At 43.9% G+C, this 14,309-nt stretch overlaps 1 protein-coding gene across 1 annotated transcript in view; it reads right to left on the bottom strand.

Annotated features, from left to right (window-relative positions):
* Positions 1-14,309, bottom strand: part of LOC117216366 (lachesin-like) — a 33,207-nt gene that overhangs the window by 14,235 nt on the left and 4,663 nt on the right. Inside the window, exons 2-3 of the mRNA XM_033463023.1 lie at positions 9,204-11,831; positions 3,174-3,370 (exon numbers count right to left, since the gene is read on the bottom strand). Of these exons, the coding sequence (XP_033318914.1) occupies positions 3,174-3,370; positions 9,204-9,339 (333 nt within the window). The 5' untranslated portion in view covers positions 9,340-11,831. The remainder of the gene's footprint in view (positions 1-3,173; positions 3,371-9,203; positions 11,832-14,309) is intronic.

The following is a 14,309-nucleotide window of genomic DNA, read 5'->3' as shown; positions in this document are numbered from 1 at the left end:
ATACTGGCTGCGCGAAATGGCAACTCGAAAGAATGGAAAACATGCGATAGCGAAACGGAGGGGAAAAGATGGAAGAGAAATAGAAAAAGGAGGAAGACCTTGGGGTCGTGCGTATTACTTAGCGTTGATGAGAGCCTTAATAATAAAAGGGGAAAAAACGGAACATGGTAATCGAGGTTACTGGAATTGGCGAATTAATTGAAACGATGCTATCGCGGGATTCTCCGAGTGACCTAACGTGAGAATTTATAAGAGGAAACGAGCACGTTCGTGCGAATCGAGCGTTCGTTCGATTCTCGATCTGTTAATTAAAGAGACAAGAATGCGAGACTAAAATAGCCCCGGCTTTATTAAGTCTCCAGACGATTTGTTTATCTTTGTCAAGCTACTATATATACGCACGTACTCAGGGAAATAACGGATGTCGATTTACATTGAAGAAGTTGCCCGTGAACAATGAATCGCGAGACAAAGAAACTTGGAAAATCGAACCGTATGTATGTAAATTCCTGTAGTGTTTAAATGCTTGTCCTTATTTCGTCGCTTCACCGCAATTCCCCGTGTCTCGTGCAACATGTACGATTCCTGTACGCGAGACACGTGGCTCTCTAATGGGCAATGCCGCTTCAATCTCGTGGAGCAAGTAGCATAGTATTATATGTTTCACCCATCGATACGATATGTCCGTGCGCTTCTCCTTTCTATTCGCCGGCTACATAAAAGAGATTTCATATAAAGGACAGGCAATCTTCGAGGGATAAGTCGAAACGTACATAGACTTCTTTCAGTTCGAAGACGTCGCATTCAATTAGAAGGCAAGGCTCTTGCAAAATTGCAAAAGACTTTGCGCGCGATCCGCCGATGCACGGGCAGCGATACGGCCCGTTTCATTATCTCGTACCTTTCTCCATTTTCTTTCTCTTTCTCTATTCGCTCTCTCCTTTTATTTCTTCTTCTTTCTCTACTGTCCCTTGCCTTCTCTCCCTGTTTTCTTCGCTCGCTCTTTCCCCAAGCACGCAATGAAATTTTATACGGCCGAGCCACCGAGCACGTAGCGACAATAGAAGTAGCGTGCGAATTGTTCGACGGCGACCTTCCTATTGATTTCCACCTGCGTCGATTTAACTCGACCTCCGTACTCACCCTCCCAGCCATCGCTTTCCCCTTTCCATTCGGCTCATCCACCGCGTTCCTCATTCCACCACGATGATGCTCTGTGCTCGACCACCAAATTATTGCGTAACGCGACTACTGCGCGCGCGGAAAAAGACAAATAACACGGTAATAACTCCGTGAATATCGCGGAAAAAACACAGGAGGGAAATTTCCCTGGTTGGATGTCATCCATCCGGGCAAAACAGTTTTCGAATGGCGGTAGCTGAGGTGCTCGCGGAACCGTACCATTTCTATGCGCGTGCACGGGGATGAACAAAATGTCAAGCATCTCGTGAGATTGGATGGGAAAACGGGCTTCTGCTTGCCGAACCTTTCGCTCTGATTTCTCGTTTCCCGAATATAGCGACGCGCCTTAATGGCGCGAGCATTGTCGATCTTCTACTTCTCTTCCTTGACGATGACAATTCGTCGGAGCATTCAGGGTAACATTCATCGGAACGTTTCCCATTTCCCACGTTTAAATCAGGAGAGGTCGGCCGGAATCGTTATCGTCCGGACGTTTCGTGTTACGTGCACCAATGATATTAATGCGAACGCGATCGCCTCTCGAGCGTCGGAGCTAATTGCGCGCGACACGCAAAGTTTTCGCCATTGGAACGTAACGCGTAACACAGCGGCGATAAAATCCCGCGAATATGCGGCTTAATGAAATGGTACACGCTGCTTTTCACCCCTCTACTCGACTTTTGATTGCGTCCATCGTATTTATGAGGCACAATCTATACTTGCGGTCTCAGGAAATGCTTATGCATTATGGAATCTCGTTACGAGCCACTAATTTCGAAAGAAGCATGTTCTTTCCCCTTCCTTCCTCTTTTTGTTTCACTGTGTTTGTTCTTCGTGCAACGACCATAAAACAATCAGCCGTCGTCACGAGCTATTAAGCTCTGTTTCATTTGACGTCTCTTTTTTCTACTTCACGGCGATATCGTTTCAATAAAAATGGAGAACAAAGTTCAAGATAGCGAATTGGTTCTCACATCGATTCCCGTGTCCGTGTACCGCGTTTCGAAGTCTCGGCTTGCAGGTAAACTGAGGCTAACAATGGGTGAACCCGGGGGAAGCGACTTCGTCTAACGAAGGGAAACGCAAACATTTTATTTCGCAACTTTCGAAACTTGTCGAGCTAAACGAAAGAGGCTGTGAATTCTCTCTCGGATTCGTCTTCTTTCTTCTTTCTTTCCCGCTTGCTTTGTTCTGCCCTCCTATAGATTTTCTTTTCCTTCTATAGCTCGATCGAAAATTTCATTAAGACATTCAGACCGACACTGAGTAGTCCTCTATTTTGAACGTGGGATACGTATTCTCTTGGGAAGGATAATAAAATATCCACGAATAACCGACGATTCATAGGATATAATTGAAAGCTATTAACATGCTATTTGACGGGCTCGTAAACGATTTTGCTACTTTTAACAATACAATCGAGGGATGAAAGAGATACAACTGAAAAGTTAAAAGTCCCGTGTCGCCCAACTCTTTAGATTTTAATTCCATTTTATACAATCGCGTGCCACGAATAAACCTTCCAATTAAAAGTCTCGACTGTCTTCACTTCAATTAAAATCTTTCTTTCGAACCGTATTATCCTCCAATTTGGACTCGTTCATAATCGTAATAATAACGAGGTTTAAGAGGATCTATACAAGATAGCTAACGAAGATGAGAACCTAAACGAGAACATCGACACAATTTACGTACAAAAATCTGTCATAGAACTAAAAAAAAAAAAAAAAAAAGAAAAAACGGGGCTATTTCTTTGATTTCTTCTGTTTCTTTAAATCCTATCGTTCGGTACACCCCGGCTACAAACCCGGCACGAACAGCTACTAACCCTCATTTCCCTCGATTCTCCCAAAGGCCACCCCGTTCAGCTCTAACGTTGATATGATAATAACTTTCCTGCGCTCTTGGGAACGGAAATCGCGTAAAACCCGAACTCCGGGTAATGCTTTTTGAAAAACTTTTTGAAGAATGTTCCTCGACTTGAATCTCACCATTCCATCCCCCAGATTATGGACGACGCAGGGTAGGAGAGCGGTAGATCCAGATTGGGCGGAGATCACCGTGGAATTTTCGGTACCGAAGCTCATCGGAAGCGTAGGCGGTAGGTCGATGTCCAGTGGTTTCATGCTGGCTTCTAACGAATTCCCGTTCGCCGGGACGACTTCCGCCGTGACCGCTGTCGGATACTCTGAAAAATAAGCATTAAATCAAAGGAATCATTGCCATGTCGTTGAAGGATTCAGGGTGGTTCTCCTCGGCACAAAGCTCGTCGTACCACGAGCAGGATCCTCGTTAAGAGGCTTTCCTCTGGACTTTACTCAACCCCTTTGCGCCTTACCTATCGACCCCTTCAAATATTTATGCGCACCTCGTTCGAATAGCCCCAGAGGATTTGTTGAAACAAAGGATTGTTCTTTTCTCGTGTTTATTTGCTAACAGGGAATGAGAGGCGTCAAATGGAAATGTCAGAGAAAGAAGACGTATAAGAAGAATTGTGGACGAATAGCTTTTCGTTGTTTGATCGAGTACGATTTATCGATGGGTTGAATTTTAAACATTCAGTTAACCGTACAGCGTGCTGAAAAGTCAAAGTTAACTTCCGTCGATCTGTCTTTCTACGATGGCTTGTAGTTCTAACGGGTTTATTTGTTATCTCTCGTCGAACAAGTTGATCGAACCATGAATCAGGACAAATGTTGATGACCGACCGTGATAAGCAGCAGAAAATACGGTCAATCAATCGAAGTTAATTTTCATGATGGACAGGATTAACTTAATGCAATAATTCTTGTCAGAGGAAAGTTTAAAAAATACGATGGAAGTAGATCTCCTTTTCGAAGGATAATACGACTCTCGAATCATTTTAATGATAATTTAAAGTTTTAAGCCTTGGAAGGTGGGTAACCACAGACTTACTGTTGCTCGGGCAAAGTTTGGGAAACTTTCATCTTCTCGAAAAGAAAAACGTTCTCTTGTCAGCGTCGTCGCTTCCTTACTTATGCTAGTGGAACGTTGGCGGTTTTCGTTCCTTCCACCGGTACATTATCCCTCCAAAAAAAGAGGTAGAAAAAGAAGAATTAAAAGCGGAGATTGCGAGAATCTTTTACGTGTTAGTACTAATTATGTTATACCGATACACGTTTGTATTAGTTACATTATTCCTCTTTATCTATACATACGTATGAAAAGCAGCGTTATGATACACGGTTATGAATCTTTAACATACTTTCGCGACCAATTTTTATGGCGTTAGCATAAAAGCGGATCAAAAATTGCAATTTTAATAAGACTGGAATAATCCCGAGTATGCATAAGTATATCATTTAAATTCCGTCTGACTGATCATACGTGGATTTAATAGCCATCTAGTCGGCTAGGGTGCAATTGCGCGAGATATGCGCATAAAATTTCGTAGGATAAATGTTAAAAAGCTCTTCTCGACGAGTTTTGCGAACGGTTAACTGTCTTTTCACGAGGCGAAGCTGGATTTTTCGCGGGAGTTCGCACGGCGAGGTAAAAGTTTAGTTCGGAGATAAGAAGAATTCCGTGGCGGGAGTGTTTAACGAATGCAGCGAGTTCGCTTTGATTCTCTTCCTCCATTTTCTTTTACCCGATCCCTATTATTCAATAGAACGTCAAATTTACTAGCCGAAATTTTTCCATTCGTCCGACACTCGATCTAACTTCGGACTCTCGAGAGTCGTCGGATAATACATATACATATGGGAGCACCGCGTGAGACGGGTAAAAACAAATAGCGAAACTTCGAAAGGCTATCCGGGAAAAGTTTCATTATTTTCAAGAACGGGACCGTGCCAAGAATTTCTATTAAAATAATAAGAACTTAAACGAGCGATCCTGTTATGAAACGTATCTATACCATGGAACGTGAAGGTAAAAAGTCCCATCGAGATATTTTCGAGCGAAAATCTTGTTTGAGGCGTTAATTTTTTTCTGCCAGCTTATCGAAACTCTCTTTAAGCGGAAGGCAAACGTTGCTTTTACGCGTTCCTTTTCGTTCCTTGTTGCATAATTTAATTAATGGATGGTCGGGCTGAACGAGGCAATCAACATTTTAAAAGATAGCAGCCGCTGGTGTTACATTCTGCTCGACGTAAATCGATTCCACCAGGCGTGACAACCAGATTCTTGTAATCGTTCTGACCAGCTCGTTAAACGAAAATCAACCTTTATACCAAAGATAGTGGAAAAAAGGAAAGAGTAATCCTATGACAGGAATAATCGACTGTAAGGTGTCGTTATTACTGAAAACTTGGGAAATGAGATACTTCTGGGGCTTAAGGAACAGCAATATTCGTAAATTCCCATGCGCTAAGCGTCTTTCAGAGCAATTTAACTACCAACTTTTCTCCAACGTTCGCTAAACTAGAAATAAAACACCACGATGTCGAGCTCGTTTGTTTCACCATAACTTCAGCATGCCGCACTCTCTTTCCCTCTGGTTGGCAACTTCAACTACTCCGGCTGCGAAAATTTATTCCCAATGCGAGACAGCACGATTTCGTGACGTAAAATAACGCGAACATTTCCTTCGCATAGATTCCTTCGCGTAGGAATACGGCAAGTACGCTTTTCGAAGGTCGTTTCGCTTTCCAGAAATCTCAGAGCGCGACGAAGGTGCAGGTATCACGAGACACGCGTAAATCGCGGCATCGAAGGAAATTTCTCGACGATGTTCAAAACGTCCCAGAACAGTACTGGTGTTTCCGACACGTCTTACACACGGTACGTATAATAAGTATCGTGAGTTCTAAACACGTAGTACGGTACATAGCTGCGTGTAGCCCCGGGCATAAGCTTCATCGGGTAACAATCATGAAATATATCGAACACGCCGTTCTCTGTGTTTCGCCTCTGTATTTCTCTCGCATTGGAACGAGCCGTCGGATAAACTATTTTTCGGACCAAAATTCTACGTTACACGAGCAAAACGAACATTCACACGCGCGTAACAGCCGGCCCAGCAGATGGTCATAGATATAGAATACGAAACAGGGCCGTGCGTGATATTTCTCCTCTCGTTCATCCAAGTATATTTAGCAAGTAAACTGATGAACAACCGCGACACTGCACACCGGTTCACCCCTTCCCGACACGTCGTGTATCTTTTTTTCTCCTTTTTCTCTTTTACGATCCGACAGACGCGTCACGATGAAAGCGGCCTTTTTACCGCGTTCTTTACATAGCCTGCGCGGAGACACGCGGACTCGCGGAGACGCTTTTTGTCCGGCTACGGACGCAATAAAGCGAATAAACGCTCATAAACGAGCCTAACCGTGGCCCAACGACAAACCCCCTGAAGGGAAACTATAAATTCACCGCTACTCGTTTAGCGAATATTTGTTCATCGAAGGTACACGTGGCGCGTTTCACTAGCTCGGTATGTTTTCCTCAGTAAATCGCCAGGCCTTCGACGGAAGTTTCGCGGCAGGGTTAAGCGTGCATCTAAAATTTGCATGAGTGATGCATCTCTCGGTGTGTTGCTAAATTGAACAAGTAACCCTGCTGGTATCGCTTCACGCAGAAATAGATTAAATTAAGTTACGCGCGGCTTCTGTACGAACTCTTGGAAATCTGCGGTGAACCAGGCTGATTCCTCGCGAATGGAGAATGGTAAATAGCATGTAATAAATTCCGAGAGATGGAAGCCAGTCCAGTCGGATTCTGGAGATTAAACTTGACTTAAATTTAACGCACAAGACGTATTCATATTTTTCACGATGAATCGCTATGAAAGGGCAAAAGCTTTTGTTCTTATTTCGCTGTTGGGATACCGTGTTCAACGTATTCGTTGCGAATTGTAATTTGAGTAATACCTGCTAAATAATATATCAAAATAAAGACACGTATTAATTGAATCATGTCTACGTCAGGAATCAATAAATAAGACAAACAGAGATGTAACGACTCGCAAGGATAGGAAGGTTACGTGCGACGAAATTTCATAGCATTGGAAAGTGCGGAACTCTCGTAGTGCTTTATTACCGTGCTTAAACGTGATATTGTACTCATACGGCATAGTTTGTTACAGAGTATCTATACTCGTAATCTACGGGGAAAATATTTACTGCGTGCATCTGTTGGCGCATGAACACGCGTATTGCGATTTATACCAGGTACCAGAGAGCTGAACTTTATTTACAAACTTTCGTTCATTCATTTACATAATGAAAACGCGTGACATTATCATTAACCTCTTCGTACGTTAATAATAAAACTGAAATTATGTTGGCTGAAATATGAAGGATATGGGAAAATAAGCGAGATATTATCGAACAAAGAATTATCGAGTACGATGAAAAAGAGTAGAAAGGGGAAGGTGAACGAAATCGAAGTAAAATGTCAACGATTTCGAGAGATAAACGAGCACTTGTGCCCGCAGGGTGTTGCCAAGGGTTCATAACGTTCTCGTTAAAGAACGGCTCTCGAAATGATCGAATTTCAGGTGCAATTTCGACCCGATGAAGCGATAATTCGATAGCAATAATGGTCACGCATCAAGAGTCCACTACTAATCGACACCAGACCAGCTATTTTGTCGTTCCTCGCCAATATTATAATCGGCTTGCATTATTCGCTGCTTCAAAGATATATCTGTAATTTATAAACTTGTAATTCAAAACCTCTCCGCTTAACTGCGCATTAACGAACGAAGGATGAATCGGTGTAATTTACATGTTCGAAACGCGAAAACTTCTTTACATATGTCACCGATCGGATGAATAATGGTCGCTTATTCACTTTGAGAATGGCCGGCACCAGTAAAATGGCAAAGCCACTTGTTATCTTTGGAATTTAGTAATAGCATTTGCACGATTATATATGTACATAAAGATAGAGATGAATGAAGGGCATTAAATATCTCCAGTATAAAAGGACAACGTGAACGATAATGAAATAACGAAGAGAAAGGGGCTTAAAGGTTTTCGTAGCTGGAAGATCCGAGAAGAATCTCGAGTTAACTTCTTAAAAGGAGCATCGAAGCTGGAACCTAGCACGGGACCGCATTAGCACATTAAATGGCTACATTAAGAACTTTATATAATAGTTAATTCGGTCTGTTTGGGCGGCGCTATTGCTTCCGGTGAATTTCATCGTAATCCCGGTGTCTTTCCACTGGCGTCATAAATGATCGATAAAGTCCACACCCTGTGCGCCTGGGGACGCATAAAAGCGCCAACTTTTATGATGGTTGAACCTACGCGCGTTATCTATTAGCGCGAAACGATTGCGAACAAACCTGTATTCGAGTCGTGTATAGCGATTAATACGCGTTCTCGATGATAAGAATAGAGAATAAAAATTCTCTTAGTTATTAACGCGATAACACACCGTCAATCGGGAAATTCATATTCATACAGGGCAATGAATAGTAAATGCAATTTCACCGAGAATAATTTCCAGACTGTCGGTTAATAGAGACGGATACGAACAAGAAGTGTTTCGAGTAATCGATGAGGCGTAATGACCTTCGACGGATTTCCTCAGATTGTCTCCGGCCGAAGAAGAAGATCGCCGTACTTTCGAAACGCTTTGTAGGTACGTTATACGGACAATACAAATGTAATTCGGTTGGAATTTGTTAAAAACCGAAGTGGCCCTATATCGCGAAAATCTTAACAAAAGATGGCGCGTTAAGATCTTTACGGCTGATTGAAGTCTAAGCGAAGATATTATTACGATGGTACGAGACCAGTAAAGTGGATTCGAGGGCAACTCGACTCGGGAAGATCTATAAAAATGATCGTAGGCATTTCGAAAGGGAGTTCGATGCAGGACGGGCACGCTAGCCCGTATATAGTCCCCGTATTACGCGCCTGGTCTCGACAAAGCGACGATTACGAGTGCTACGTAGCATGGAATGGATTCGCCGTAGGCGAAACGACGAAACGTTCCATCGAGCGAAACGCAAACATTTGAGATCGGAGCTTTGTATGGTAGAGAGTGAAACAAACGTGCCGAGGAAACCGAGAAGCGTACGTGAACACGTCTATACTTACCAGCAGTTCGCACCAGCACGTTAAGCAGAATGGATAGCAAAAGGGTGGTGGCCCGGTATCCGTGTATTATGATCATCAGCCACCTCGATACGTTGAATCCCGCACCGTGCCATAGACCCGTGGCCTCGTGCACCATATTTTTCTGCCTCGCCTTTTTTCACCCAGCTTGCCGCCAATTGCCAGCGCCTCGTCGCCCGCCCTCATTCACCGTGTCTTTCTCTGATCCAACGTTAACCCCTCGATTGGTACCCGTTCTCGAGCCACGGGTTTTATCTGAGATTGAAAACGCTCCTTACACTCAGAAGGAATTCTCGGAGGTTACATCGCAACTACTCTACCAGGTCGGGAAACGTCGTTGAAGAAACTCGATTCTTCCGCGTCGATTTGCTGTTTTCGATATTTCGAGTAGACAGAGGGAACCTTTTATCGCGTTCCACTGTGTTGCAATTGTTGCCTGTTCTCTGGTCGCCGTTTCCAAGGATTGATTAGCACGACCGTAGAAAGAGAAAAGTTTCTGTTGCCCTGGAAACCTAGGAAGCAGAACTGACCTCGGTCCTGCGACAGGGCTAGAACATCTCCGTGAGTAGCTTAGCTAGATCAATCCCCTCTGTCTTGCGTCAGTTCACGGATTACCAACTTCTCCATGAGGCGTGTCTCGTTCTAAAGTATACCGACGGTAACCGTCGTTAACCGTTGCTAATTTCTAGAAATTACAGACGAGTCGTTCTTCCGTGACAGCCACACGAGCAAACGTTCTCGAGAAAAGGTTCTTTCGATCGAAGCGTTGCAGAAGTCGGTTTCTCGAGCTTGTTTTATCGCGATCACACGAAGCGTACAAGCCAAGAAAATGCCACGGAAGGTTCTGGCAAGTTGCTCGGTCGTCGTGTTCGACTATTGTTCCACAGTTATAGGTTACGGTCTCTCGAAACGTTCGAGGCACACCAGATCCCTTCTCATGCGTCCGAAGGACAAGCAGGAAGATACAAGTATCGCAATGGCCGTCGGATTTGAATTGCGCTGTGGTGTATATTATTGAAGTTCGCAAGACGTTGTGGTGACCCGTTGGACGACACCCTTTGGAAGCAAAGTTAATAGTTCGCCTCTAGGCGAAAGGACTTTCTTGCTTACCGGTTTTCCATTCAGCCTTCATTCACTAACCTTCCTGCATGGAACATTACTGAATTCTGTACGTTATCAGAAATACAGGATGCTCTAGGCCATAGAACCGAGCGCGTTTCCCGGTTTTCTCTTTCTCGAGTGGCTTTCAGCGTTCCGTTACTACTGTTCCACAGCCAACGGGCTACTTCTGTGAAGAAATCTCTGCCTTTCTTTTTACTCAACAGTACATAGACACCGACAGTACAGACGGGCAGAGAAAGAGAAGGAGAAAGAGCCGTCGACAAGCAACATTCGCGCTTCTATTCCGCTACTTTCCTACTACAAGGCTTTTCTTTACTGCTTCAAGTTAGATATTAACGGAATCGCGTGGGAATTTCACGACGCTTTCAGCGAATACTCAGGATGACTTAATTTCTAACATTAATATTTCCACAGCCGCAAAAGCTTTCTTGCTTCCGATTCACTTCCTGTCCCTTCGACTACGTTCTTTTGAATCCTTCTACAACGTAACATCCACTGGTATACTTGCCTGCGTCAACACCGATAACGAATCCGGGCTACTACCATCTCTTTACCGCGTCAACCGTCAGGACTTTCGTGTCACGTTGTCCTTCCTTCGTGAATCTACGTTCCTCTATCCAGATTTTAATTGGAAATATAGGAAATGTCAACGCTGAAAGAGGAGGGTCCAAAGCGGAACTTTGAAATGTACGGGGATTCTCACCGGGGTCGACACGAATAGAAATTTCTCTAGATATTACAAAACTAAATGGACGAAGCGAAACACGACGATCATTAGATGACACGACTAATATTCTGGCTTAAGCGGACCCTTGTCACGCCTACCTTCTCTGGTCCCTCATTTACGAATGTCTCAACTGTTCCAACCCGACGTCACTCTTGGTGCGCGTTAACAGCGAGCTCGGCGCAACGTTTCCACCTTCTTCTCGAGACCCTTTTCAACGATGCATTTTCGACGCTCGGCTACACTTAACCGACACACGGCCTGCTTCCTTCTCGCTCGGCAAACCGTCGTCGCTCTTCAGCGCGTTTTACACACGCGTTGCGTTCGTCTCGGGAGGCAAATGCCAGAAGATTTACTAAAGAATTTCGCGGGCTCCCGGGTTTGTGGATATTGTGCAAGTTTGTGGAATACTGCGGCAAGCTGCGGCAAGCTGCGGCTACCAGACGACTGTGTCTTTAGCCAACCAAGTTAACGCTCTCTCCGTGTCTGCCTCTAGGCAGAGAAGCCGATCCTTCTCTTCCACAACTTCCTCGAACCCAAGAACGTCTACCTGCGTAAACACACACGCGCATGCCACTCTCAAGCGATAGTAGCGCGTGGCCTGTCTTCGTGGAAGATCGTCGTGGTTAACCCGCTCCTTTGAGGAATTTGCCCTGTCCCGCGGTTGGTATCCGTACAAGGCCGAGACCAAGCTGCACTGCTTCAGGGATTACGGATGACTCGCTTCCTTAAGGGTCGGCTCGTTCCTGATACTGCTCACCCTCCTGAAATTCGAGCACAGTGGATATAGTATAGTACAGTAGAAGCGTCTCGTTGTCAGACTCGACGCTCGTAAAATCTTAATGGTAACAGGGCTCTTTTTACTTTGCGTTTAGGTCTGACCCGAAATCTCGAAACCCCGTAACGAAGAAAATGTAATAGACAAAGCGGAAAAGAGAATGACATTTTAATTTAATAGCGATTCTTTCTTTCTTTCTTCTTGGCTTTCACCTCAGACTAGTCCCTTAAACGTTTCTGCATCGGAATAGCTCGTGATTTTCGCGTTTACGTAGGCGCCTTTTAATTCGTTATATTAATTGGAAACTCGGTAAATAATTTACTCGCGTAATAACCGTTAATGATAATAAAACCAGAGAATTACTTTCGGTGAATTAATTTCGACGAATCTGTTGCTCCGGGCTATTCATTGTTTCGTCGTTCATCCGGGAATTGTAAACTCGTAGAAAACAACGATCCCACGAGGTACGCGTATAAAAGTCTATCTGTCCGACGTGTAACGTACGTACGGTTTCGTTTTCGACGGTGAAACGCGTTAGTCAGCCGGTGGGAATTACGAGGAACGAGAGAGAAAAAGAGAGAAAAAAAAAGTGAAAGACAGACAGGCCAAAAGGATAGAGAAAATCATTTCGAAACGATTCGATGGAAGAGGACTCTTGGATGAAACGAGTGGAATAGACGGTGAAAATTTTCACTTGGACACGGCAAAGCTGAAGATGGAAAACGCGACAGAGGCGGCATTTATTAAAAGATCATCACTCATTAAAGGATCCTCGAGAAACGAACGAATCGTTGCGACGCCACGGCGGCAGCCACCAAAGCTCACGAGTACACCGCGATACATCCAGTGAAAAGCAACTTTTCCCTCGTCCACGAGAAGAGCACTTCTTCCTCTCCTATCTTTACTACGTGGAGCGTTAAGCTCCCGGAAGACGGCGCGAAATTTAACGAGCGACTAAGGTCGCGAGCGAGTCGGAGTAATAAAAAAAAGTGAGGAAAAACGAGGCTGAGGCAAACGGGATATAAACGATGATGCGGTTCACGCCGTTGGAAGAGGCAACAACTAGTGGTGGAAGCATCAACGATAAGCTTGGAATATGTGTGAGACGGTGCGTGAGACAGAAATGAAATTGTGGTAAATGTTCCGACGTAGATGCATATTTTAAGATAAAGTAATAATAAATCAAGAACCCGGAAACACCGTGTAGGATTAAGATTTTGAAGACTCTCGTAAGATTGAGCGGTGGACGGAGAAAAACAAGTCGATGATATTTTTCCGTCCATTTTTTATGCTGTGAAATCGTAGTATGCTGTAATGCGTGAATTATTCAGGAAAAGATACAATGTCAGGTGTGTGTGTGTGTGTGTGTGTGTGTGTAGTGTCTTTCGGCTTTCGAGTACATACCGTCTTAGTTTACGTTAAGGTCTGCGGGTATAACGATTATGGTTACTGCCACCGAGCTATTATCTTACTCGTGAGAACTCGAAATGTATGCATCGATGAAAAACGATTTTACCTGTTAAATATTTTCCAAGCTATTCAATGGATATGCGAATTACCAAACGTGGGTCAAAGAATTTTTCTCTTTCGCTTCACCGTACAAGCAGAAAGTTTTCTGGAAAATTTGGTCCCTTTTATCGTGGGCTTCGGTCATTTTTGAATCGCTCTTTTACTTTGATAAAAGAAATCTCTCGAAGGAAATGGAAAGTGTTTCCTGAATCTTTCACCGGACCATTTAAGAGTTCGAAGTAAGCGAAAAAGCTTCGATATTTTAAACGGCCATCTTCTCGGTGAATTTAGAGAATGAAGCTCGACGATGGATCGTTCTGAATAATAAGCACGCTAGAAAATATGAACCGCCTTAAATAAGTTTGCTGTCATGCTTCTGGCTTGTCAGTGAATAACTAGAATATAACTCAATGTCTCTCTTTTCTCGATACACGCGACTCAACTTCCTTTCGTCTATATTTTTCGCTGTACCTCTATCGGGATTAACACCACGGACGATCAGAATCTTAATAAACAAGCTAGAGTTTTCCCCCTTATTGGAGATTATGACCCACGTTTCGAATTAAGAAACCTCGTGTTTTAATCTGTAAAGAAGGGTACGTGATCGACATGATAACGAACAGTGGGATAACGCACGATTTCTCAGGAATCTATCGACATCGGGGAGCAAAGTCACGGAGTTCACAGAGGCTACGTATCTTCTTAGGAAATATGGCGGATTAAGGATTTAGGATCAGGAGCAGAGGATAAAGAGCGGTCGACTTTATGAATACTAATTGGTATCCGGGAGGACATTTGTCGGTGGAATTTATCGGGTTTATCGGATGTGAACCCTCTGTCGTAGCTCGACGAAGCTCATTGAAAAGGTACGCTTCCAGACGGATCGGTCGTCACAGAGAGAAGTATGACGAAAAACTTAATACCGAGAGAAGAGGAGCGTATTACGTAAAGAAGC

Source organism: Bombus bifarius, unplaced genomic scaffold (genome assembly GCF_011952205.1).
Source record: "Bombus bifarius isolate JDL3187 unplaced genomic scaffold, Bbif_JDL3187 scf7180000010271, whole genome shotgun sequence".
Taxonomy (NCBI): Eukaryota; Metazoa; Arthropoda; class Insecta; order Hymenoptera; family Apidae; genus Bombus; species Bombus bifarius.
Note: the sequence above shows the minus strand (reverse complement) of the source record. Positions and strands in the feature narration are given on the sequence as shown.